General features: G+C 43.3%; 1 protein-coding gene across 3 annotated transcripts in view; it reads right to left on the reverse strand.

The window, feature by feature from the left end:
- The window catches only part of LOC106584306 (neuroligin-1), a 360,873-nt gene that overhangs the window by 284,630 nt on the left and 48,373 nt on the right, over nt 1–27,870 (reverse strand). For all 3 annotated transcript variants that reach the window (XM_045705996.2, XM_014169396.3, XM_014169395.3), the window contains exon 2: nt 6,009–6,863. In XM_045705996.2, the coding sequence (XP_045561952.1) occupies nt 6,009–6,516 (508 nt within the window). In that variant the 5' untranslated portion in view covers nt 6,517–6,863. The remainder of the gene's footprint in view (nt 1–6,008; nt 6,864–27,870) is intronic.

Raw genomic sequence — 27,870 nt, forward strand, 5'->3', positions numbered from 1 at the left:
TATGTGCAAATTACATCTTATTACTTTTTATTCCAGCACTAACCTCTCTGTAATTTAAACATAATTGTTAAGGGGCCATAAATATTACAAATGTTTTCATGGGAATGAGAGTGTGCCGATGACCTTTCTCCTGCTCATGTGTGACTACAGTAAACAGAATGACTGTAGGATGAGTTGAATAGTAGATGTAGCAGCTGGGAGGTAAAATTAAAGCCTAGTGATTAACACACTCTGGGTCAGATGTTCTGTTTTCATTGTCAAGTCAAGGTGAAACCTGCATTTACTTAGATTCTCCTGCACGGTGGCCATCTGCAACAGCTTGTCACTCAAACCTTCTCTCTGCCCCCCCCCCCCCCCCCCCCCCCCCCCCCCCAAGTGCAGCATGCAGTCTGTTTCATCCAACGCTCCCCAATTTAGAGTAAACTGTAATTAAAGTGACTTGGCAGTCAGCTAAAACCAAATGTCATCCTCCCTCATCACAAGAATGGGTGTGCAGTTGGTAGCCAGAAAAAAGCCTGATGCTGTGGACTTATGTAAATGCCATCCTGACAGCTATTAGATGTGTTCAAACTGATGTACAACTATCAATGGCAATTGGTTAATGTATATTGACAAATTTCTGGGCTATAGTGCAAATAGAAAAAACACATCTCCTCTCTCAGGTAGAGTACAAGGTATCCTTAGTATACAATCCCGGGTATCCATAATTTAAGGCCTGTATAAAGCCTATTAATTAAGTAAAAGGTTCCCTGTGGGGTTTTATCAGTCACGGAACCAACAAACAAGCCGCTTTTCAATCCTGTATTATCTTGAAATCAAGTTCAAAAGGTTTCATCATAGGTTGCCATTGGCATTGCCATTCTGCTTAAGTGACACCTCCCAGTGTTCTGACACATAGCGGACATGTCCTTTGGCAATTAGTGGATTGTAAGTCATGGAAGATTATGTTCAACAGCTTCCCAATGTAGTTAAATAAAGGGTCAAATAAGGCACACGGCAGCTCTGAACTAAAGTGTGGCCTGGCCCTTTAAAATGGGCCGCAGTGAATTGGCATTTCAGAATTTATCACAGCTGCCACCGACCAAGTCGGTCCAAACATTATATCACCCACTGGCTCTCCCTCTCTCTCTCTCTCTCCTTCACTGCAGCATTGCACATCCGGGCCTGTGTTTTCTTAAAGAGCCTCTATTCAACCCTGCTCTGAATTCCAAGGAATAGGCCATGAGATCACAAAAAATGAAGTGACAGAATCAAAGCCTACTGCTCTGAACATGTTAGCATGAGTAAAAGTGCAAGGGTTTGCATTCAGTGCTTTCGTGTCTGTGCATCAACACTATAGCTATTGACACTGCTTGCTAGAAGGAAAACAAACATTTCCCTCTCTACTCACTGCAATGCCATTGTTGAATGTTCTCCATCATCATTGTAGTAAATGGCCTCATGCATTACATAGTGTAAGGACATTTTTGGAAATGCCCATAAAGAATGGCTGCAAATATGAAATTGAAACTACAGCAAAAAGCTGTTACTTCTCGGCAGCAATATGTGTTGTTCCAACAGCATATTTGAAATGCAGGAGAGCTTGCAATTCATTTCATACTGCAGCAAAATATCATTTCTGAGAAATGAACAGTACAGAAAGCAATATTTGGTTTGTTGTTTTTCCGTTTCCCTACTACATGAGGAGCTATATAATGAGTCTAGCCTTTTACTCCAGTTTAATGCCCTTTATTAAAGATTCAAAACATAAGATACTCATCTATATTTCTCATAATACAGTTGTCATTCATAGTGAACTGTAGTTATCAACACACTGGCACCTTGGAATACCATCTGTACCTAGCTCTCAGCCTTACAACAATAGTACATGTTCAGCCACCATTCTTCCTGCTGCAGCATAAAAGATCAGGAGAGAATTTCCAATCAACATGTTCATACCTCAGTTGATGGAAACTCAGGGAGAGATCATGGAGCCTTCAGAACCAAGTGAGATATTTATTTTTCAGATTGAAAAGTGCCTCTCAGTATTGAAATCACGATCGATCAATTGAAAATTAACGGATTCGATTCCCCACAAAGATTGTCTGGAGGCACCTTGTTAAATCTACAGCGCAGTCCCCACAACTCACATACTTATAACACACCACAGCGGATAAAACCATGTGTATGTGCACACACATCATACCCTGCAGTCCATGTGCACACACATCATACCCTGCAGTCCATGTGCACACACATCATACCCTGCAGTCCATGTGCACACATATCATACCCTGCAGTCAATGTGCACACACATCATACCCTGTAGACCATGTGCACACATATCATACCTTGCATTCCATGTGCACACATATCATACCCTGCAGTCCGCCAAGAGACTCCAATCCAACATGAATAACATATAGGGTCTTTCCACACTCTACCAAGCTATAATTCCTTCCCTCATAGCCTGATTTTTATTCTGCATGCTGCATTTCAAAATGCTGAGCCCACCATTGTAAACTTCTGTTAAGATGTAATACACTTAGCACAAACTACAGGTGATTTTTAAAATCGCCACTCGAATAATTAATCTCTGATTTCCTGAGAGACCAAGGCAGTTTGTAAGTGTTCAGAAAAGTCTACACATGCACACCCACGTCCTGCACAAACACATACACACAAGTCTGGTGCTTTCTCTCTCTCTTACAGAGAAAGGCTGAAACGCATGGTAACACCAACATGTCCAACCACACACACACACACACACACACACACACACACACACACACACACACACACACACACACACACACACACACACACACACACACACACACACACACACACACACACACACACACACACACATACACACACATACACACACAAACAGGCAATCATACACATTCACTCACCCACACATACTATAGTACTTCAGCCCACATGAACAAAGTTACAGCACACCTCAAAAACAGACAGAAATTTAGCCCAGGTTTTACAGACAGCTTCTCTCCAGAGACACAGTGGGGAGAATGCTGGAAATGTATTGAAGCTGTAAAAATCTATTCCTGCCTCCGTGTGAGGCCCTGCACCTCCCCCAGGAGCCCCCTTCAACCATTACAAAACTGGGACGAGGCCTCATAAATGGAAAGAGGACTGAGGGAGGTGAGGGAGGTGGGGGAGGGGGGTTCTGTGTCAACTGAGAAGTACCAAATAGTGCTAAGGGCAACTATGTACCCCGCTGGAGTGACCAATCCTATGTGTAAAACTGCCATCATCATAACACTACACTGGGTTTCAGTTATTTGGAGTACTGCAGACCTACTACAGATGTAGGATCTTAATTTGAGATAGTTTGCTACAGTGGGAAAATAATCCTGCAGCAACAGGAAATGTGGATTTAAATTAATGGACATTTTTAGTAGGGGTTGATACATTTTTCACTAGGGCAAATCAAGTCTAAAATTTAAATGTGGAAATTACTAACTTTAGAAGCTTTTTTAAAACTAAAATACAGCAGAAGTTAGCATTTCCTGCTTTGCAGGAAAATTCTCAGCAACAAAAGATCCTATTTCTGTATAAAGGATTATTTCCAAGGACTGCTGTGAGTTATTGTAACAAATGAACAGCAGCTCATAGAAACCATACCCAAACCGATTATAGAGCTGGCAGAAAGAGCTTCATTTAAGCTTCACCAACTTTCCCCAACTACACAGATTAATTCTAAATCAGCTCCGTAGTACACTCTTCGAACAATGGGTTCCGACAGGGTTCCCCTCTGTGGAAACGGTTCTGTATGGAACCTAAAAGAGTTTTACCTGGAACCAAGAGGGTTCTTCCAAGGGTTCTCCTATGGGGACAACCAAAGAACTATTTTCGGTTCTATATAGCACCTTTTCTTTCGAAGAGTGTACCCTCAATGTCGACGCAAATTCCAAGAACAACCTAAGTAATATCTTACTGGATGGGTAGTATGTGTTCATGTCCTATTCTGACAGATGAGAGCTGGCAAATCATAATATTGCATAACACTATGTTAAGTCAAAATGCTGCTGCAAATTACTTCCACATCAAAGACATTCATGCAGAGTGGCATATCTTCTATGTTTGAATATCAATGGATCAAAAGATGCACTCATGTAGAAGGACCACATTATCACAGTTTAACCTGAATTACCACCAAACACTCAGCTTCAAATGTGCCCGAAGGAACAGAATATTGAATGAATACCAACCATAACTGAAAAGATCTGCAGTATTACAGAGGATATAGAGGGTGAACTAGCTCTCCTCTGTAACAATCAATGTGACTGAGAAATTCTCATCTGTAAAGTTGAAATCCTATTAACAATGTGGGCTGGAATTATGATAAATAGCCTACTAACAAACATACAGAAGAGAGGCACAAAACATGACTCTTTACTGCATTACTGATGTCACTGAGGTCTAAATGTATTTGTAGGCAATAAGAACACTTGGATAGACAATGTGGCAAAACACAGTAACATGTTCATAGCAATTTTTTACATCATAAAGGGAGGTCAAATGATAAGGCAAGGAGGAACAGGGAGAGGGTAAATGAAGTATATACACCTCTTAAAGAGATTGGAGCTATATGTTTACAAAAAATACTATATGTGTGACTAGATCAACGAAGGGGAGGAGGTTTGGAGAGGGGTTGCCCTGCCCTGTGTGTGTGTCACTCAGAAGAGAGTAGGGAGAGGACACAGAGAGAGGATGTTTAATGAGTGCTCCCTGCCTGCCAGAGTGGCTGCATTAACACCATACGCCTTATCAAGGGCACTGTCACCGGCCCTGAGAGGCACAATGAACTGCCACTCTGCCAGAAGAGAGGGAGAAGGAAGGAGAGAGAGAGGGAGGAGTGGGGAGGGAGCCTAGAGGACATTATCTTGATGAAGCCATGATCGATACAGCCAGATCAAGCCAATGGAACAGGGATACCATCCCTTTTAATTGAGATTAGACTCTGCAAGTTCACCGTGCGCCCATCTAATTTAAGAGTGGACGTCGTCTCCCCACAGTTAACTCCTCACACATGTCATCAATTACAGGAGACTCTCTGACCTAGGACCTGGCAGCCAATCAGAGTGCCCCATCTCCTCTCCTCTCGGTAGTGTGCTGCCTGGGGAGGAGAGACTCCTCTCTCTGTGGCCCCATGCAGCTGGCTTTTTTGGGGCCCTTCTCTGTTTTCTGTGTTATTTATTCCAGTGCATACATACCTCCTTGTCTACATATTTTCTTGCCCGGTTTCCTGGCACATTCCTTCGATATTCTTTTTACTGTAAAATGAATAGAAGACTAAAAAATAACATGGAGCTCCGTTAAGGACAGTTGGAGCATGCAACACCACTATCTGAGTGCTGAGGAAGGAAAAATTAGTTAACAAAGAGAGTTGCTCTTATTGGCTTAGTTCATGAATCAATCAGTCAGTGAATCAATCAATAATCATTATTTACATGAGCTTCTTCCTTGATGAGCTCTATTTGTTGTGCCTACACACAATGGACAGATGATGAGCCGCTGTCAGTCAGGAGTGAGGAGAAGGGGGAGGAGGAAGAGGAGGAAGAGGATGAAGAGGAGTAAGAAGGGAAAGGAGGAACCAGTCTCACCTGAATGGACGTGCTGTGGTGGACAGAACAATATGCATGTGGGTGGAGGGATCAGGAGACTGATGAACAGCCGCACACACACACACACACACACACACACACACACACACACACACACACACACACACACACACACACACACACACACACAGCGGTGCACACATAGAGGCACACACACACATACACACACACACATACACTCACACACATACAGAGGCGCACATAAATTTAGGCACACACACGTACACACTCACATACATAAAAGCAGTGTCATGCACGTAAACATGCAAATGTCATGCTTTTCTCACTTTGTTGTCAGCAAACAGACAGGAATATATTTAAAAAGAGGTTGTTGGTTTAGGTCTGTTTTCTCTTTTGGTCTGGCTATTAACTCACCATCCTCAGTGGGAACATATATGTTTAAGAAAAGGCAGTCCTCGCTCTGGTCCTGTACGTAAGAAGACACTATCTCCAGGTTGTTAGTAAACCACACAGGCAGCATGACGTCCGGCAGACGCCCCTCCACGATGGTCTGGGGGCAGACCGGGGCGAACTGCGTAGCGTTGCGGACCTCCGGCCAAAAGATGGGTGGCTCTGGGGGCTGGAAGCGCCTCTCGCCTGTGGGGGGTGCGGCATAAGGCACCCCCAGGAACTGGATGACGGGTCCCAGGATCTCATTGTTGAGCTCCTTCTTGACGCCCCTCAGTTTGCCGTAGACGGTGGTGACCACGGGATCTGTCTCGTCCAGTTTCTGAGAGGCCGTGACCAGGGCCTGCTGTGCTAGGCTCAGTATCCACAGCAGGAAGGTGAGGTCCAGGCCCATACCCAGGCCTACGCCCAGCCGGGGATGCATGGCCCTCCAGGCAGGGTACAGCTTCAGACAGCCAGGTCTCTGCAGGGGCATGCTCCCTCTGCCACACCAGTAGACACACACACACTAAAGGGGCTAATCACACCACAGCGCTAGCAGCAACAATCCACTTTAGATCCACTCACAGGAAGGGGTGCAATCAAAGGCAAAGTATCAGGCCTCCCAAACACGCGACTGTCAAAACTTTCAAAGGCTCTTCGCATGGCAAGTACTCCCCATTGATTTCACACTGGCGGAGGCGACATCTTCACTTGCCGATATTTTTCAGGCCGCATCCTATTGACAATCCTGTTTTCCATCCTGGCGACACAGGCAGGGCAGCCATTTGCAGCAGGTCTTCCACAGATAAATCAACTCCAGTCAGTGCGTAGGTCTATATCCTGCAGGAAATAAAAAATAATTCATTAGTGCTAAGGTGAAGGGAAGAAATATGAACAGAGCAGGGCTTTGTTGGCTGTTACAATCTGGATGTTCCCATCAAGCAGAGCACAGGGCAATCACAGTCTGCCTAGTGACACTTCATCAATCATGTGCAAGCAGACTGACTGAGTGACTAGGTACTGTACTAGTTATGGGATCCCTCCTCCTCCTCCAGACCTGGGAGGAAGAATTTAGAAGATCATATTTCATAGAGAGAAAGAAATCCTATTTGTTTATAATGTGATGACACATCTCATAGACACTTCTCAGCCAGAGCAGGAGCAGACACCACCATGGGGGACAAAAATACACTATTCAGTTTTTGACAGAATTTCTATGGAAACAGAAAAAAATAGAGCATCCACATTCGTATGACTAGAGCACACTTTAAACATGTTTACACAACAATGAGAGATGATAATGAAGGAAATATGCTCAGATGAATAACAAATAAAGCTGAAAACCGAGCTTTGAGGTAAAATATATATATTTTGTTGTTGTTGTTGTTGTTGGACATAAAACTGTTAAAAAAAAACAGCAAATCCGCTCCAAGTGATTTTACTTTTGGATATCTGTTCCAACGTATTCCCACGCACACTAGTGAGTTATATGTGATTGTATACAAATGTAAGCAAGGTTTGAAATGATTATGTTTTAGTCAAAAATGATATTTGTTGGGGTTGCTTGCGGTTAATTTGCATTCAAATTATTTGTAATTATGTTCCCGGCTCCCTGACCATCCGCTCCAGAAAAGTTTCGGGTCACGGCTGAATCTAGTTGTTGATCCATGCTATCCAGTAGAGTGATTGTTTACATTTACTTTGTTTACAAACACTGGAGTAAAACAAGCTAATGTTTTGGGTTCTGATGGGGTACAACAGTTAAAATACTCTCATATGAGGCTGTTATAAGTTATATGCTGCAAGAATCAATGGGTATTTATCGTTAATTTATAAGTCCAAAAATTGATGTTGCAACTGCAAATTGCCCCTTTAACTGACTACTTCCAAATTGATTGAGGAGAGACTTTTCAACCATACAGTACGGTACATAAAACATATACAGTTGAAGTCGGAAGTTTACATACACTTAGGTTGGAGTCATTAAAACTCGTTTTCAACCACTCCACAAATTTCTTGTTAACAAACTATAGTTTTGGCAAGTCGGTTAGGACATCTACTTTGTGCATGACACAACAAATTTTTCAACAATTGTTTACAGACAGATTATTTCACTTATAATTCACTGTATCACAATTCCAGTGGGTCAGAAGTTTACATAGACTAAGTTGACTGTGCCTTTATACAGCTTGGAAAATTCCAGAAAATGATATCATGGCTTTAGAAGCTTCTGATAGGCTAATTGACATCATTTCAATCAATTGGAGGTGTACCTGTGGATGTACTTCAAGGCCTACCTTCAAATTCAGTGCATCTTTGCTTGACATCATGGGAAAATCAAAAGAAATCAGCCAAGACCTCAGAAAAAAAAATGTAGACCTGTACAAACAATAGTACGCAAGTATAAACACCATGGGACCACGCAGCCATCATACCGCTAAGGAAGGAGACGCGTTCTGTCTCCTAGAGATGAACGTACTTTGGTGCGAGAAGTGAAAATCAATCCCAGAACAACAGCAAAGGACCTTGTGAAGATGCTGGAGGAAACAGGTACAAAAGTATCTATATCCACAGTAAAACGAGTCCTATATCATCATAACCTGAAAGGCCGCTCAGCAAGGAAGAAGCCACTGCTCCAAAACCGCCATAAAAAAGCCAGACTACGGTTTGCAACTGCACATACTTTTTGGAGAAATGTCCTCTGGTCTGATAAAACAAAAATTAAACTGTTTGGCCATAATGACCATGGTTATATTTGGAGGAAAAAAAGGGGAGGCTTGCAAGCCGAAGAACACCACCCCAACCGTGAAGCACGGGGGTGGCAGCATCAGATTGTGGGGGTGCTTTGCTGCAGGAGGGACTGGTGCACTTCACAAAATAGATGGCATCATGAGGTAGGAAAATGATGCGGATATATTGAAGCAACATCTCAAGACATCAGTCAGGAAGTTAAAGCTTGGTCGCAAATGGGTCTTCCAAATGGACAATGACCCCAAGCATACTTCCAAAGTTGTGGCAAAACGGTTTAAGGATAACAAAGTCAAGGTATTGGAGTGGCCATCACAAAGCCCTGACCTCAATCCTATAGAAAAGTTGTGGGCAGAACTGAAAATGTGTGTGCGAGCAAGGAGGCCTACAAACCTGACTCAGTTACACCAGCTCTGTCAGGAGGAATGGGCCAAAATTCACCCAACTTACTGTGGGAAGCCTGTGGATGGCTACCCGAAACATTTGACCCAAGTTAAACAACAAAGGGAATGCTACTAAATACTAATTGAGTGTATGTAAACTTCTGACCCACTGGGAATGTGATGAATGAAATAAAAGCTGAAATAAATCATTCTCTCCACTATTATTTTTGACATTTCACATTCTTAAAATAAAGTGTTTATCCTAACTGACCTTAGACAAATAATTTTTACTAGGATTAAATGTCAGGAATTGTGAAAAACTGAGTTTAAATATATTTGGCTAAGGTGAATGCAAACTTCTGACTTTATTTGTATCCTCCTCTATAGAAAACAAGTCTTATTGAGGAATGGGAGATTGGTTTATAACTAGAAGAGAATGGCTCTCTCTCTCTCTCTTTCTCCCAGTGAAGCCAGTGTAAGGCGGATTCAGATCAGCCATTCATTTGGTCCAGCACATGAACCCAGGGCCAGATCTCCCAGCGCAACACAAAGCAGGTTTATGTCCTCCCACAATGGGACGCTTGTCCTCAATATTACTGTACCGGGTCCGCCACACACAGACCCACAGACACAGATTCACAGAGTCTCAGACAGAAGCAGAACAAGCACATCATTGAGAGACAGACCAAGACATAGAGACATCAGCATCCGGAGTGGAGACTATACAGTGTAGTGTAGTAATCGTGTACTATGTGACTTTTAAATGAGTGGCACAGGGGTGAAGGAGGTTGACACCACGAGGAGATGAAGTGATCCTAACAACCAACAATCCTAAGACACTAAGCACTTTTGTATAGCAGCTGTAGCTGTGGGCATGTTGAAAGAAGCACTTAGGTTGCTTAAGCAGACCCAATGGTTTATTGGTCCTCCTGTAGACCTAAGTAAACGTGTGGTGTGTGTGTGTGTGTGTGTGTGTGTGTGTGTGTGTGTGTGTGTGTGTGTGTGTGTGTGTGTGTGTGTGTGTGTGTGTGTGTGTGTGTGTGTGTGTGTGTGTGTGTGTGTGTGTGTGTGTGTGAATATACAAGAATACAGGGTTTGGAACAGAGCTATATATATCCCATACTAAATATAAATTTAAAGCTCTGCATTGGAGGAGTTTGGCAATCCTCTGAGTTTCAAACCATCCCAGTCACGGCAGATTAGATGTCCTTGTGTGCCCAATGGTAATATTTGCAGTCATTTCTATTTTGTCTATAGCCAAACATTAATTATTGGCATCACTCTCACTTCAACCCTCGCAACAAAACCATCTTTTAAAACAAATCACATCTATTGACAGAGGCGTACAAATGATATGCATGCAAACAAATGCAAAGCACTCTGCGTTCTGGAATAATTAGGCAAACAGATAAACAGAATGAAATGAAAAACCTCCAGCATTGATTGTGTACTGTATTGTTAATGAGGCTATAAAACTACTGTGAGGTTTTTACAATGGGGCGGCTAAGAAAAACTGCACATGAGCCTCGCCACAAGCCTTGTCATCTCTGACACACCAGCCAAATATTTAGACTGCAGACAGGCAAATAAAATCCAAGGCGTTGGCTCTAATCTGAACTCTTTTTTCAGAGTCCAGGAGAGGCTAGGTTTGGCTCCAGCGATGATTGCTGGCTGGTCGGAGCAAAACAGGATTTGGTAACATTATTGTGCTGCACGGTGTGAGCGGTGTGAGGGAGATTAAGCGAATGAGTGTGCACAGAGGATGAGATTTGATTGTTGCCTTTAATCTCTACAACAATCCTACTCAAACAGACCTATGCTGAGAGGAGTTTAGTGAGGTCTCTCCCAAAGCTAAATCTCTCTGGGGTGGTAATGTAACATATACATACCACTGGGTAAAAACCTACGGTAGCTACCTTAACACCCTGTAATATCTTTCTCATACCTACAGCATAACAGAAGTGTCACCCTGATGCAATTTCAATCAAGTGAAACAAAAATACAATCCAATACTATACTGTATTTGATGTTTTCCTTCTAGACAATTCATTCTCAATCCATTGTCCTACCTTTTCCTAAAAATGGGGACAGAAAATAGTCGCAACTTTGCCTCCAATTTCCATGCTTTCTGTATGTGATTAAACTCTTCCAGGTGTTGAGAACAAATTTCACACGTGGCCAGGATATCCATTTAACAAATCCTTTGAAAGTCCCCTGCTTAAGAACCCTACCATAATAAGCTCAGCAGATCAAGCAGAAAGAGGTGATCTATGAAATCATTTTGCCATTTATTTTGCATGTGGAGTCAGTCATTTATCATCCTGTTTTTCCAACGAAGTTTTTTTCATGTTTATTTGTTGTTTCTTTCCCAGAGTTTATGGCAAGGCATCCGTCAAGCAGATCCCCCGCAGGGACTTGTCCCAGTGTGAGTCAAATCACTAACCCACTCAGGGACCCTGCAGCCAAGTTTCAATGCTGAAATAGGAAGCATTGCAATGGGAAGCAATGTTATGACTTAATACTATGCAGAACTATGCTTTTTTTCTTCAGTTATAGACAATATATACCTGATGCATCACAATACGTCATCACCACATTATTTATTACCCTATTAATTTACTGATGGGTCTACAGGGTGGCAAAATACCACGGATAAAGCATGGATATACATAGACTGAGAGACGATGGTAGAGGAAGAGCGTTTAATGAGGTTCAGCACATTTCCCAAATAGGAGCCATTGGAAGGTCCCCGATTATATAGAGGTGTACTCTGGAAAACAAACGGCCTATTATTTCAGCCCAAGCTGTCAAAAGTAGAGAACATATGGGCACAAAGTAGAGTTATGCCGGCAGTCAGTCAACAGACTAAACCTTCCATCACTGTGTGGTTTAGTTCCATGCGAGCTACCGCTGACATTAATGATCTCATTTCACCTCCAGTAAGGCTTTTGGGGAATTTGTAGTCAGCTGCTTATGACTATTTCAGTGGATATGATTAGCCAGCAGGTCCGCCTGCTGTGATTTGTGGACTTTGTGGTGTGACAGTGGGACGTTGCTGTGATTTAAGAACACAAGTCGGAATTCTCCTTGGCGCTCATCAAAAATCGAGCGCCGTTTCAGACAATGCCCATTGTATCACCACCCTTTAGTAAAATGTGTCAGTCACATTGTGAGGTAAAGGGTAACTAGACTTGACTGCAGCAGTTCTACTGAGGCCTGTCTCCAAGCTGGGGGACATCCCAAGGCTTGGGTTATTAAAGACTGATGAATAAGTCTGGTATTCACGCATGAATAAGAAGAAATCTGAAATCTAAATGCAGAAGGAAATGATGATGAAGAAACAATTCTGATCAATATTTGTGCTACTAACAAAATATACTGCTCAAAAAAATAAAGGGAACACTTAAACAACACAATGTAACTCCAAGTCAATCACACTTCTGTGAAATCAAACTGTCCACTTAGGAAGCAACACTGATTGACAATAAATTTCACATGCTGTTGTGCAAATGGAATAGACAACAGGTGGAAATTATAGGCAATAAGCAAGACACCCCCAATAAAGGAGTGGTTCTGTAGGTGGAGACCACAGACCACTTCTCAGTTCCTATGCTTCCTGGCTGATGTTTTGGTCACTTTTGAATGCTGGCGGTGCTTTCACTCTAGTGGTAGCATGAGACGGAGTCTACAACCCACACAAGTGGCTCAGGTAGTGCAGATCATCCAGGATGGCGCATCAATGCGAGCTGTGGCAAGAAGGTTTGCTGTGTCTGTCAGCGTAGTGTCCAGAGCATGGAGGCGCTACCAGGAGACAGGCCAGTACATCAGGAGATGTGGAGGAGGCCGTAGGAGGGCAACAACCCCTTTGTGCAAGGAGGAGCAGGAGGAGCACTGCCAGAGCCCTGCAAAATGACCTCCAGCAGGCCACAAATGTGCATGTGTCTGCTCAAACGGTAAGAAACAGACTCCATGAGGGTGGTATGAGGGCCCGACGTCCACAGGTGGGGGTTGTGCTTACAGCCCAACACCGTGCAGGACGTTTGGCATTTGCCAGAGAACACCAAGATTGGCAAATTCACCACTGGCGCCCTGTGCTCTTCACAGATGAAAGCAGGTTCACACTGAGCACGTGACAGATGTGACAGAGTCTGGAGATGCCGTGGAGAACGTTCTGCTGCCTGCAACATCCTCCAGCATGACCGGTTTGGCGGTGGGTCAGTCATGGTGTGGGGTGGCATTTCTTTGGGGGGCCGCACAGCCCTCCATGTGCCAGCCAGAGGTAGCCTGACTGCCATTAGGTCCCGAGATGAGATCCTCAGACCCCTTGTGAGACCATATGCTGGTGCAGTTGGCCCTGGGTTTCTCCTAATGCAAGACAATGCTAGACCTCATGTGACTGGAGTGTGTCAGCAGTTCCTGCAAGAGGAAGGCATTGATGCTATGGACTGGCTCGCCCGTTCCCCAGACCTGAATCCAATTGAGCACATCTGGGACATCATGTCTCGCTCCATCCACCAACGCCACGTTGCACCACAGACTGTCCAGGAGTTGGCGGATGCTTTAGTCCAGGTCTGGGAGGAGATCCCTCAGGAGACCATCCGCCACCTCATCAGGAGCATGCCCAGGCATTGTAGGGAGGTCATACAGGCACATGGAGGCCACACACACTACTGAGCCTCATTTTGACTTGTTTTAAGGACATTACATCAAAGTTGGATCAGCCTGTAGTGTGGTTTTCCACTTTAATTTTGAGTGTGACTCCAAATCCAGACCTCCATGGGTTGATAAATTGGATTTCCATTGATTATTTTTGTGTGATTTTGTTGTCAGCACATTCAACTACGTAAAGAAAAAAGTATTTAATAAGATTATTTCTTTCATTCAGATCTAGGATGTGTTGTTTAAGTGTTCCCTTTATTTTTTTGAGCAGTGTATTATAGAACGTTTACACCAATGCTATCATCCATTACAAATGGTAGCAGCGGTAGCAGTAGTATCAGAATAGTAGTAGTATCCACCATTTAGGTTGTCGACCATTGCTACCATCTAAATTATGGCTAATGACAGTTTACAAATTCCAATTTACTGCTTAAGTCCCTCTGACTCTAGCAGGTTCTCATGTGCTGTCATGTCACATCAACTCTCAGTGAGGAGTTAAACTGTAACGGCAAGCTATGAGCGCTTCATCCTGCACACACACACACACACACACACACACACACACACACACACACACACACACACACACACACACACACACACACACACACACACACACACACACACACACACACACACACACACACACACACACACACACACACACACACAGACACATACACATGACGTGCAGTGCCCAGCACATGCCTGTAGCCCATGGCGGAGCACTGAGGTGCATGACGACAGGGGTGACGTGGCTGTGCATTATTCATCCTGCTCTACTCCCAGCGTCTGCAGCGGCCCCAGCCAAGTCCTGTATCACACTGCACACTACAGCCTACATACCTTACCCACTACACTACCCCACTTACCCTTCATTGGACAGGTCCATGTGTGCTTCTACTTAGCTTCTCAGGTCAATTCTCTCAAATCAAATCAAGTTTATTTGTTAAGTGCATTTCACATGTGTGTCAACAAAATATTGCAAGAACAGACAAACAAAACAATGCAAGAAAAGGGAATACAAGTTGAATAAACACTGATAACACAATCAATTGAGAAAGACAGGGGCAGGAAGCGGGTAGGGGTGGCATTGGCAGGGGCTGTGATCAGCATTGTGTTGCTGATCACAGCCCTTGTTAGAGCCTGACTGTATTTAGTTTTCATAATTTCCCCACATTTATGCAGCATGGCTGAATGGTTGTGTGGGAGGGCATCTGTTTTCCCCCTCCACTTGGTTCACCTGGCTGCCATCTTTGTGTCTTCTTGCCAGGGGTCACAGCTGAAGCACCAGTTTGGCGTGAAAAAAAGAATATGGAAAAGCTTCCTGGCTGCTCTCCGAGAGTCCCTATGCTCAGTGAGAAACACTACCACCCACTCTCTCACTTCAGGGCACAGAGACCAGGCCTGATCAGGAGTGTATTTGGGAAAGTCATTATCATACATTTAGAAAAATGATAAACTCCACTATTAGATTATATTTTACCGTAATGCAAATGGAGCGGGCTCTCCCCAGCTCTGCTCTCCTGGGGCAGACAGATCTTACGGCTCCACTTTAGCCCACCCCTAGGATCCAGGGGTCCTCCTCAAATTGGTTTACATCAAAAGCAATAATTAGTTACTTACCGCAGATCTCATAGGGGACTTGGATGCCCTCAAGGACCAAGCCTGTGAGCTGGGGAGGGTAAACACAGAACCTGCTCTCTACTAGTTACCCCTGGTGGGACTCAAACTTGGGTTTGGTTTCTTAATGGGCAAAAATAGAGGGAAAAACTTTCTTTAAGAGATATAAACGAGGCAAAACTTCAGTCAAATCATATCAAATCAAAATGTATTAGTCACATGCTTCGTAAAAAAACAGGTGTGGACTAACAGTGAAATGTTTACTTCCAGAGAGAAAGAAAATAGAGAAATTATGGAAAACACAATGAGTAACAATAACTTGGCTATATACAAGGGGGACCAGTGCCGAGTCGATGTGCAGGGGTTAAAGGTACTTGATGTAGATACAGTAAGCTCCAAAAGTATTGGGAGAGTGAATTTTGTTGTTGGTGGTCCTGGATGGCAGGAAGCTCAGCCCCAGTGATGTACTGGGCCACATACACTACCCTCTGCCATAAATGTGTTACTGTCCCAATACTTTTGGAGTTCACTGTATGTACAACTAGGATTAAAGTGACAGATAATAAACAATAGCAGTAGCATATGTGATGAGTCAAAAAAGTTTGCAAAAAGGGTCAATGCAGATAGCCCTCCATTTCCTGGAGTCCACGATCAGCTCCTTTGTCTTGTTAACATTGAGGGAGAGGATGTTGGTCTGGCACCACACTGTCAGGTCTCTGACCTCCTCCCTATAGGCTCATCGTCGTCTGTGATCAGGCCTGCCGCTGTTGTGTCACCGGCAAATTTAATGATGGTGTTGGAGTCGTGCGTGGCTGTGGGTGAACAGGGAGTACAGGAAAGGACAAAAGCACTCCTGAGGGGCCCCCGTGTTGAGGGTCAGCATGGCGGGTGTTGTTGCCTACCCTCACCACCTGGGGCGTCACGTCAGGAAGTCCAGGATCCGGTTGCAAAGGAAGTTCAGTCCCAGGGTCCTTAGCTTAGTGATGAGCTTGGAGGGCACTATGGTGTTGAACAGCATGTAGGTGTTCCTTTTGTCCAAGTGGTCAAAACCACTTCACTGTGGTCAAAACGTACTGTCACTGTGGGGACGACGTTGGTGACTGATGTGGTTAAACTCCTCAATGCCATTGGATGAGTCCTGGAACATATTCCAGTCGGTGCTAGCTTCGTAAACAACAGGTGTGGACTAACAGTGAAATGCTTACTTAAGGGCCATTCCCAAAAATGCAGAGAGAAAGAAAATAGAGAAACGATGGAAAAGGAAAACGTGTAATAATAGATACACAATGAGTAACGATAACTTTGGAATTTAAAATGAGGCAATGAACATGACGACTGTCAGCTTTAATTTGGGGGTATTTTCATCCATATCGGGTGAACCGTTTAGAAATTACGGAACTTTTTGTACATAGTCCCTCCGTTTTAGGGGGCCAAAGTATTGGGACAAATTCACTTATGTACATTTAAGTAGTAAAAAGTTAAGTATTTGGTCCCATATTCATAGCACGCAATGGCTGCATCAAGCTTGTGACTCTACAAACTTGTATTTCAGATTATTTTGTGCCCAGTAGAAATTAATGGTAAATAATGCATTGTGTCATTTTGGAGTCCCTTTTACTGTAAATAAGAATAGAATATGTTTCTCAACACTTCTACATTAATGTGGATGCTACCATGATTACGGACAATCCTGAATGAATAGTAGATAATGATATTTGTGAGTCTGTAACTTTCTCACTCATCATTATTCACAATTAATTTAGGATTATCCGTAATCATGGTAGCATCCAACTGAATTTACATTATTTACCATTCATTTCTAATGGGCACAAAGTAATCTGAAACACAACCAAAAAAAACAGCAAATGCATCCCAAAAATGTGCATCCAACAAATTCATATTAAACATCGCGCATCAGCTGTTATTAACAAAGAGACACACACCACCCCCCTTGAGCTTACCTGATGCTCCCATTTTGTCCTGCCAATGCATAGAAAAACCAGCTAGAATATTATCCATGTCCTTGTTTAGCCAAGTTTCCAAGAAACATAGGATATTACAGTTCTTCAGGTTCCATTGATAGGACAGTCTCGAACAGAGCTCATACAGTTTGTTCTCCATTGATTGTACATTCGCCAATACAAAAGAGGGTAGAGGCGGTTTACTTCCTTGCCAATGTCGTTTCATCACGGTGCCCGCATGTCGGCCTCTAAATCGCTGTCTCTTTCTCTTCCGAGTTTCGAGGATAAGGGCCTGGTAAGGGGTGAGCAGTGTGTCCTGCACCTCCGACTCACTGAAGTAGACATTTTCATTGAAATCGAGGTTAGTGATTGCTGTTCCGATGTCCAAAAGCTATTTTCGATCCTAGGAAACGATGGCGGAAACATTTTGTACCAAAAAGCTAAGATCAGCGCAAAAAAAACACACAAAATAGCAGAATTGGCCAGAGAGCCCCGTACAACGTCCGCTATACATTTCAACGCCAATCTTTTCAGTGGGGCGTTTGAGCTATTTATTCTCGACAGTATATGAATCCATTATTTTTTAACTTTGCTCTGGCTTTAAAAGCCACCCTCCTGAGAGGAAGGACAGGTGTCTATGTGCAAACACAGAGCCTAAGTGGGCTGAATTGGAATGTGTTAGCGCTTCTGTGGCCCAGCTCTCTCTCACCTTTAGAGCAGCAGGACTCTGATCGGTTGACTGAGAGGTCCTTTCACTCCAGCAGATGTGGAGAGGTGGGAAGTGGAGTTTTGACCGCGGCGCTGCCACAGGACCCCAGATGGGAGGGGGTGAGCAGCAAGCACAAACTGCACTCATCACAAGAACACAGAGAAAAGTCCGTTACGGCTGTTTAGCTTTGTCTTGCTTTTTCTGGCACGTACTGTGTGCTCCACTTTTCATGTGTTTTGTTTTTGTTTCCCCAGGAAATGGACAGAAAAAGTGTGAAAGGACTGGGTGCCCTCTGAGGTGAGAACCTGAGTCATCAGACCAGAGGGTTGGTCAGGTGCCACAGGAGAGCTCTGTGACTCTGTACACTCATTAGATGGGGTGCTCCAACGTCCCTAAACTGGGTACACGCATGCACGCACGCACGCACGCACGCACGCACGCACACACACACACACACACACACACACTCTTCAGACCTTATTAATGCCCCATTTCAGGGCTGAGGCTCTCGTTGCACCCCATTTCCCACCTCAGATCAGTCAAGACACAATGAACTGACCGAAAACACAGCAAATGGCCACTAAAGCTCTCATGTTGACAAGAGGAGTGCATCAGTCCACTTGAGCTGAAGAAACACTGTGGGGGCTAAATAACCAGCAAATGGCCTGAAATGACTGGGTTACATGAAAAACCACCTTCCATGGCAAATCCCTAACACTATACATGCCACAGGAACTCACAAAGCTCTCTTCAGAGGGGCCATTTGGAGCCTATGCTAGAAAATCTGCAAAATATGCAGACAGTTCCGAAATGGCCCCAAATTAAGCAACACTCTCTGCCATTTTAGAACTTGTTACAGAAACCTTCCCAGCAATAATTTCATGAGGAAAAGGTGGCAGATAGCTGCCATAGTCTTTATCCCGTAACAAAAGATACACTATAAAAAAAAATGGTTGTTTTTACATTAACTTACTTGCAGCAACTTTGGTTTAACAGTACATTACTCTAAAGTGTATGGTAATGTACTGTTAAGCAAAGTTTGTTTGGAATTTAGAGTAATATACTCTCTTTTTTACAGTAACTTACAGGTAATAGGCTGCAAGTAAGTTACTGTAAAAACAACATGTTTTTTTACAGTGTAGTATTTCTGTATACTGTACTCACAAACCACTTTCATTTCTTCACATAATTCCCCTCTGGGTCCCTATAGTGTTGTAGTATGGTAATACACAATCCATTACAGGTGTGCCTCCTACATGCATAGCTTGTGGAATTATCCTTTCAAATTAAAAGTCACGCTGTCTGACTGTGATTATGTGTAAATATTGTCTGGGCAAGTTGTAAAGGGAAATAGTTCCCTCATAAAAAAAAAACGATTAAACGAAAATAGTAGTATAAAAGGAAAAACGTCTTGCTTTAGAAATGCCCAGACAGAAAATATATTCTGTACAAAGACATACAACTGTTGAAGCTCTCTGACAATACTGTAAAAGAAAATAGAATCATTCCAATGACAGTTTTCCTATCTGACTTTTTTAGCAGTACTTGAGAATTGAGCTACATAATCCATTGTGAAGTCAACATTCTGTACTTGAACAGGGGAATGGGCTAGGGGTTATCTTTGTATGCAGGTCTTTGATTGTTTTTATTTGTACTTGTAACACCCCCCCCCCCCCCTCGAATATATATATTTTTTTTAAAGAAGTATAAATAATAAGTTGGTTACAAAAAAAAGAACGCACCTGAAACAACAGGAACACAAAAGAGTCAACACTTCCATTATTTATGAACTAGCTCCCTCCCATGTACAGAGTGGGTAGATGAGCTGGATGCTGCCAGGAGCTTAAGGAGAGAAGGCAGCCTATTGTAAGGAGCTCTAACCTTTCAGGCTACTGATGTGACACTAAATCAATGGACTTAGAAAAATGTTGCATGAACTTCTGAACTTTTAGATGCCACACGTAAAAAACAACAATAAAAAACATTCACAGTAGCCTTGGCAATATTCAACATACTATCCCTTTGTTTCATATACATTTGGCTATGAGGCACAGGCTAGGCCTACTATATAACCCTTCATTTATGTGAGTTGAGTGAGTCATGATCATATCTTTACCCAGTGGGCATACGACGTTATAAAGACGTCTTTTTCTGGTTGAAATCTGGTTGGGATTAAGTTGTATTTTTCATGATATATAGTAAGTCTTACTTTTGTTGATATCTGATTTTTGGTTGAAATCTGATTGAACTACTGACCAGTTATCTAAATACTACTGAATTAATAGACAGCAATCTTTATAAACGTGTATAGTGTTTGTGGGCCATGCACGCATTGGATATAAGACACTAGAACGATTACAATAATTACAACTGGAGTAATGTTCTTTTTCAGCAGGGTTTGCATGATTCAGCTTAGCACATTTGACAAACAACTGGCATTGGCAGTGGTTTTTGTAGATGCACTCCACCCAATTCAAAAGTGAACATTTACTTCCATAATATTTGTTATAGGCTACCAGCATGTAAGATAAACATGCACAATAATACAGGACACCCTAACAAAAATTCACTACCATTAAAATGCAGTAAAACAGCAGTACATAATCTTTGCTTAATTAATGATGCTGTATGTGATAGCTTGCTGTGTATGTTGGGTTCTAATGGTAACCTGTTGTCTGTGTTAGCTAATTGCACTGTTTATTGTGCTGCACATTTTCTTCTGTCCCAATGAACGCTGTTTTGATGTGTAATACATAACACGTAGACCTACAGTATGTATTTCATTTCAATATCCTACTACAATCCACCAGGATTTACAAAACCCCATTTTTATGTAATTTATTCCCATCAATAATTAGTCAAAAATTTAAGCTCCTGAATTTGACCATGACAATATGACTATTATGTTTTCCCTTAAAGTTTTTACGCAATTAACATAATGCATGTAGTAATTACATTTCAGTAGCTAAATAAGGAGGTAAGCATATCAGTTCAAGCTAAAACTTGTCAACATTCCATAAGGCCATTGGGACAGAGCGCCCAGAAGGCTCCACAACAACACAGCTGAAAAACAAAGTTTCTTAAAATTGACACAAAAAAAAATCTAAACCTTTTTACTGTTAAGTGGTAGTCCCTGTTCTCCTGCATTCTTGTTTTAATTTTTGTAAGTAAAGCGGCAGTTTGTTGGAGAGAAAAATGTCAAGGAAAGATTTGCTTAGCTGGGTAATTTTAGCTAGCTAATGTTAGCTCTATGGTTAATCCTCCAAGGACATGGTAACTTTTCATTTTTACCTGTTGTAGCCATTGGTTGTAGCTAACTAGCAAACGTTTTGACATTTTGATATCTGTTTAGTTAATGACAGTGTGTTTGTGCTTGCTTGCGTGAGTGTGTGTGTGTGTGTGTGTGTGTGTGTGTGTGTGTGTGTGTGTGTGTGTGTGTGTGTGTGTGTGTGTGTGTGTGTGTGTGTGTGTGTGTGTGTGTGTGTGTTTCTATAAAACTTATAGAAAAGATTGTTATCATGTCAACATTGTGTCATGCATTGTTGGACATAAAAGACTGTGTGTGTGTGTGTGTGTGTGTGTGTGTGTGTGTGTGTGTGTGTGTGTGTGTGTGTGTGTGTGTGTGTGTGTGTGTGTGTGTGTGTGTGTGTGTGTGTGTGTGAGAGAGTGAGAGTGAGAGTGAATTTACATATAGGAAACATTTATTGTGTGTGTGTGAGACATTTTAATTAAGCTAGTCTACTATTTGTTTTGGGGGGGGACTCAGTCGGGGTCTCAACTTACTGTTAAGAGTTAGAATAATAGAATGCACAAAATTTGGTTGTGCATCAGCAGTCACTTAATGAGCCCATTTCAGCATTATTCTTTTTTTAATTATTGGTAAGTTATTCTAGCAGCCAGTTATCTAAACTTGTAGTAAGCATGGTTGAATTACCGACCTGGGTGGGGCCGATTGATCACCAGTTATCATAATAAAAATGCAAACATTTGACTCCACCCTATGGCACAATGTGTAGAATTGCAGGAAATTAGTTGTAAAACTGCAAATGTTTCTCTCCGCCGCATGGCAAAATGTGTAGAATTGCAGGAAATTAACTTTAAAAACGTTTATTTTTATTTTTTATCTTCGCCCCCACGAGGCGGGCTGCTAAAATGTTTTGCTCGCCACTGCGGCCCCTCCTTATGAGTTCCGTTTTTTTGTAGCCCCCATCCCCATCAATGTTGCCCATCCTTGCCTTAACTAATGGTTAATCATGATTTGACTCTGCCTTTACAGTTGAAACATGTCAATGACCTAATGCATGGCCTCTACAGCAGTGTTTGGCCACCCATTCACTTACCCTTGACCTATTCTGCCACATCCCAGGGAAATGAGAGCGCAGAACCACCCCTTCTTAAATCCATAATCATTGACAGTTAGTTTTGTGTGCAAAATGGGGTTTTTTTCTCTTTGATACTCTGATCTTCAATGTTTATTGATTCATACTAGCCACTTGTGTAAGAGCTAGGTTTGTACTAGCTATGCTGATGATCATTAAAGTTTCTTCTCTGCATCAGGTGAGACTGGATTCCCCAAGAGACATGCTATTCAGCTGCCCATGCCTGCCTGATCTTAGTGTTAGTAGATCCAATTGAAATAGCACCATTCTAATAATATACATTTGTAAAGCAAATAAAATCCTATTTTAACTCGCCTTTTTTCAGGTGCAAAATCCTTGTGTCCAGATTCAACAGACACCTCCCTTGGTGAGTCATGTAAAGTTTATCCCATTTCTCTCTTGCTCATTCTCCCTGGCCCTCACTCAAACTCACAAATGTGCACAGTTGCAGAGAAGAGGAAGAGATTTGCCAATTACACCCATTTCTAACTATGTTTGGTGCAGGAATGATATGAAAGACACACGACTTTTGAAAAAGATCATATTTTATTGTCTCGTTATTATTTTATACTTTAATTGTTGCATTCACCTTTGTTTTTTTAAGACTGCCAAGCTGTCATCAATTGGGGAACCTCTGTGTCATGGGCGTCGTAAGGATTGGACCAAGGCGCAGCGGGTAAAGTGCTCATCTTCTTAATTTATTAAAGAAAACACTTAAACAAAATAAACAAACGACGAAACAGTCCCATAAGGCTCCCAGGCTATACAGAAAATAACCACCCACAAAACACAAGTGAAACAAACACAACTAAATATGGCCTCCAATTAGAGGCAACGCCAACCAGCTGACTCTAATTGGAGGTCCTACCAAAAACCCAACATAGAAATAGAAAACTAGATTCAAACATAGAAATAGAAAACATAGAACCTAAACCAAAAACACCGAAACACACAAACAAACACCCCCTGCCATGCCCTGACCAAACTACAATGACAAATAACCCCTTTAACTGGTCAGGATGTGACAGTACCCCCCCCCCCCCCCCCCAAAGGTGCAGACCCCGAATGCACCTCAAAAACAAAAACCCCACAAGAACAACCCCAAACTTAAAGGAAGGGAAGGGAGGGTGGCCACCGTCAACGACGGTCCCTGTGCTACACCCCCTCTTCCCAATCCTCCCACTACGGAGGTGGCTCTGGGCGTAGCTCCCGTTCAGAAGACTCTAGGCTGGGGAGCGTCGCTGGAGCCTCCTGGCTGAGGAGCGTCGCTGGAGACTCCGTGCTGAGGAGCGTCGCTGGAGACTCCGGGCTGAGGAGCGTCGCTGGAGGCCCTGGGCTGAGAGGCGTCCCTGGAGACTCCGGGCTGGGGAGCGTCGCTGGAGGCTCAGGGCTGAGGAGCGTCGCTGGAGGCTCCTGACTGGGGAGCGTCACTGGAGGCCTCCTGCGTGGAGCTGGGACTGGTCTCCCCGGACTGGGGAGACTTACAGGAGATTGGGTGCGCAGAGCGGGCACGGGGCACACTGGGCTGTGGAGGCGCACCGGCGGTCTGGAACTCAGGGCTGGCACACCCCGTCCTAGCTGAGTGGTCACTGTAGCCGGCACGGGCGGAACGCTGGCACAGGGCGAACTGGGCTGTGCTGGAGAGTGAGGGCTGCCGTGCGTAGAGCAGGTGCAGGGTAAGCTGGACCGAGGAGACGCACTGGCGGTCTGGAACTCAGGGCTGGCACACCCCGTCCTGGCTGAGTGGTCACTGTAGCCCGGCACGGGCAGAGCGCTGGCACAGGGCGAACTGGGCTGTGCTGGAGAGTGAGGGCTGCCGTGTGTAGAGCAGGCGCAGGGTAAGCTGGACCGAGGAGACGCACTGGTGGCCAGATGCGCTGCGCCAGCGCACTTCTCCCTGGCTGCCGGCCAACTCTCGCCCGGCAACGCTGCGGAGCCCTTATTGGCCGCACCGGACTGTGCGTGAGTATGGGCGACACCGTGCTCATTTCTGCGTAGCTCGGTACTCTCCTCGTCACCCGCTCCCCACTGTAAGCACGGGGAGTTGGCTCAGGACTCCACCCTGACTCTGCCCAACTCCCCGTGTGCCCCTCTCGCACTTGCCTCTGGGCCTATACAGCGCCTCATAATAGCGCCGATCTGCCTTTGCTGCCTCCAGTTCCTCCTTCGGTCGCCGGTACTCCCCAGCCTGCCTCCAGGGTCCCTTTCCGTCTAAAATCTCCTCCCATGTCCATGACTCCAAATATTTCTCCTGCTGCTCCTTCTTCCGCTGCTTGGTCCTTTTTTGGTGGGTGGTTCTGTCATGGGCGTCGTAAGGATTGGACCAAGGCGCAGCGGGTGAAGTGCTCATCTTCTTAATTTATTAAAGAAAACACTTAAACAAAATAAACAAACGACGAAAACAGTTCCATAAGGCTCCCAGGCTATACAGAAAATAACCACCCACAAAACACAAGTGAAACAACCCTCAACTAAATATGGCCTCCAATTAGAGGCAACGACAACCAGCTGACTCTAATTGGAGGTCCTACCAAAAACCCAACATAGAAATAGAAAACTAGATTCAAACATAGAAATAGAAAACATAGAACCTAAACCAAAAACACCGAAACACACAAAACAAACACCCCCTGCCACGCCCTGACCAAACTACAATGACAAATAACCCCTTTTACTGGTCAGGACGTGACACTCTGTCTAGAAAAATGTCTTAAGGATTATGGAGCGGTGTGTTTATAAAAAGTTGTTTGAACATTGCAATTAAGATTAAGCAAAACTTTACCATTTAGAGATGAGTTCAAAACTGTCATTATTCAACTACTGTTTAATTTTGATATCCTCTTTCTTAAAATGTTTCAGATTGCCTTTGCTACCACTCGTGTGTGCTCCATTGTAGTTAAGTAAAAAGTAAGTGAGCAGTTGAGACATTGACATAGACAAAGATAATTTTTTGTAGATTCTGACAGTTTGTTTTTACTGTGTGTTACTGTTCTGTCGTGTCCTGCATGCCTACATTATGCCAAATGTACATTTATTTTATTATCTTTTTATACTTACAGTAAGTGTCATGAAAAGCCATAAAACTCAGGAGTGTTGTGTTGCAGGCCCTCTGGAAAGTTCTAAAACATGGCTCTAACCGCAATGGTGAAGGAGGACGTAGAGTACAGTGCCTTCAGAAAGTATTCAGACCCCTTGACTTTTTCCACATTTTGTTAAGTTACAGCCTTATTTTAAAATTGATTAAATATATATTTTTTAGCAATCTACAGACAATACCCCATAAAAAACAAAAATAACTTATTTACATAAGTATTCAGACCCTTTCCTATGAGACTCGAAATTGAGTTCAGGTGTATCTTGTTTCCATTGATCATCCTTGAGATGTTGCTACAACTTGATTGGAGTCCACCTGTGGTAAATTCAATTGATTGGACATGATTAGGAAAGGCACACACCTGTCTATATAAGGTCCCACAGCTGGCAGTGGATGTCAGAGCAAGCATGAGGTCGAAGGAATTGTCTGTAGAGCTCCAAGACAAGATTGTGTCGAGGCACAGATCTGTGGAAAGGTAAAAGAATGTCTGCAGCCATGAAGGTCCCCAAGAACACAGTGGCCTCCATCATTCCTAAATGGTCAACGTTTGGAACCACCAAGACTCTTCCTAGAGCTGCCCGCCCGGCCAAACTGAGCAATTTGGTGAGAAGGGCCTTGGTCAGGGAGGTGACCAAGAACCCGATGGTCACTCTGACAGAGCTCTAGAGATCCTCTGTAGAGATGGGAGAATTTTCCAGATGGACAGTCATTTTATCTCTCCACCAATTAGGCCTTTATAGTAGAGTGGCCAGACGGAAGCCACTCCTCAGTAAAAGGCACATGACAGCCCGCTTGAAGTTTGCCAAAAGGTACCTAAAGACTCTTAGACCATGAGAAACAAGATTCTCTGGTCTGATGAAACCAAGATTGAACTCTTTGGCCTGAATGTCAAACGTCATGTCTGGAGGAATCCTGGCACCATGGTGAAACATGGTGGTAGCATGCTGTGGGGATGTTTTTCAGCAGCAGGGACTGGGAGACTAGTCAGGATCGAGGCAAAGATGAAGGGAGCAAAATACAGAGAGATCCTTGATGAAAACCTTCTCCAGAGCACTCAGGACCTCAGACTGGGGTGAAGGTTCACCTTCCAACAGGACAACAACCCTAAGCACACAGCCAAGACAACGCAGGAGTGGCTTAGGGATAAGTCTCTGAATGTCCTTGATTGGCCCAGCCAGAGCCCGGACTTGAACCCAATCGAACATTTCTGGAGAGACCTGAAAATGGCTTTGCAGCGACGTTTCCCATACAACTTGACAGAGCTTGAGAGGATCTGCAGAGGGGAATGGGAGAAACTCCCCAAGTGCTGGTGTGCCAAGCTTGTAGCATCAAACTCAATAAGATTTGAGGCTGTAATCACTGCCAAAGGTGCTTCATCAAAGAACTGGGTGAAGGGTCTGAATACTTATTTAAATGTGATATTTCAGTTTTTTATATTTAATATATTTGCAAACACTTCTAAATAGCTGAGTTTGCTTTGTCATTATGGGGTATTGTGTGTAGATTGATAAGGGGGAAAAAACGATTTAATCAATTTTAGAATAAGGCTGTAATGTAACAAAATGTGGAAAAAGTCAAGGGCTCTGAATACTTCCCGAAGGCACTGTATATGAGCATGTTGCTCTTTTTAGAAGACATCTCTAAGCTATACTGCTACAAACTTTTTCGACTAGTACCATGGAGGTCCACAAAGTTCCTTCAGGAATGTCCTTCTCTAGTTCTTTTCAAATCTGAAATGTATAAAGTGTAATAAACTGATTCTCTTCATTGCAGATTGGACCAATCACACCACTTGTCAGGAGAACCACTACACTCCAGATAGCATTCTATGCTCAGAAGTCCTTGATGAGTATCTACCCAATCACGCCACTCTTATTAATCATTAATAAAACAAAACAATGGGCATATATACATTGTGTCCCAGTTTTTCTAGGCATGTAATGTCTGTGGGGGAATTATGAAACAATAACTGTATGCACATGTGCACATTTTTTTGTTGTTGCCATTGCTTGACCTATTTTAAATGTAAGAATGTTGCAGATTTAAACTTGAATTGGTGCCTATGGAAACAAATAGAAACGTAATGAACAATCTTTTCAATATCCAGTCAGGTGTCATTGCCAGGTTATGATGAGGTCTTAATTATGACCAGTATATAATATAGCAAATAATATAAATTCATTCAACTGAAATGTGTCTTCAGCATTTAACCCAACCCCTCTGAATCAGTAGTGGTCAGAACTATGACCAACTGGTCAAATATAGGTCACAATTATAATCAACTGGTTATA

The sequence above is a fragment of the Salmo salar genome, chromosome 23, assembly GCF_965601325.2.
Source record: "Salmo salar chromosome 23, fSalSal1, whole genome shotgun sequence".
Classification (NCBI taxonomy): Eukaryota; Metazoa; Chordata; class Actinopteri; order Salmoniformes; family Salmonidae; genus Salmo; species Salmo salar.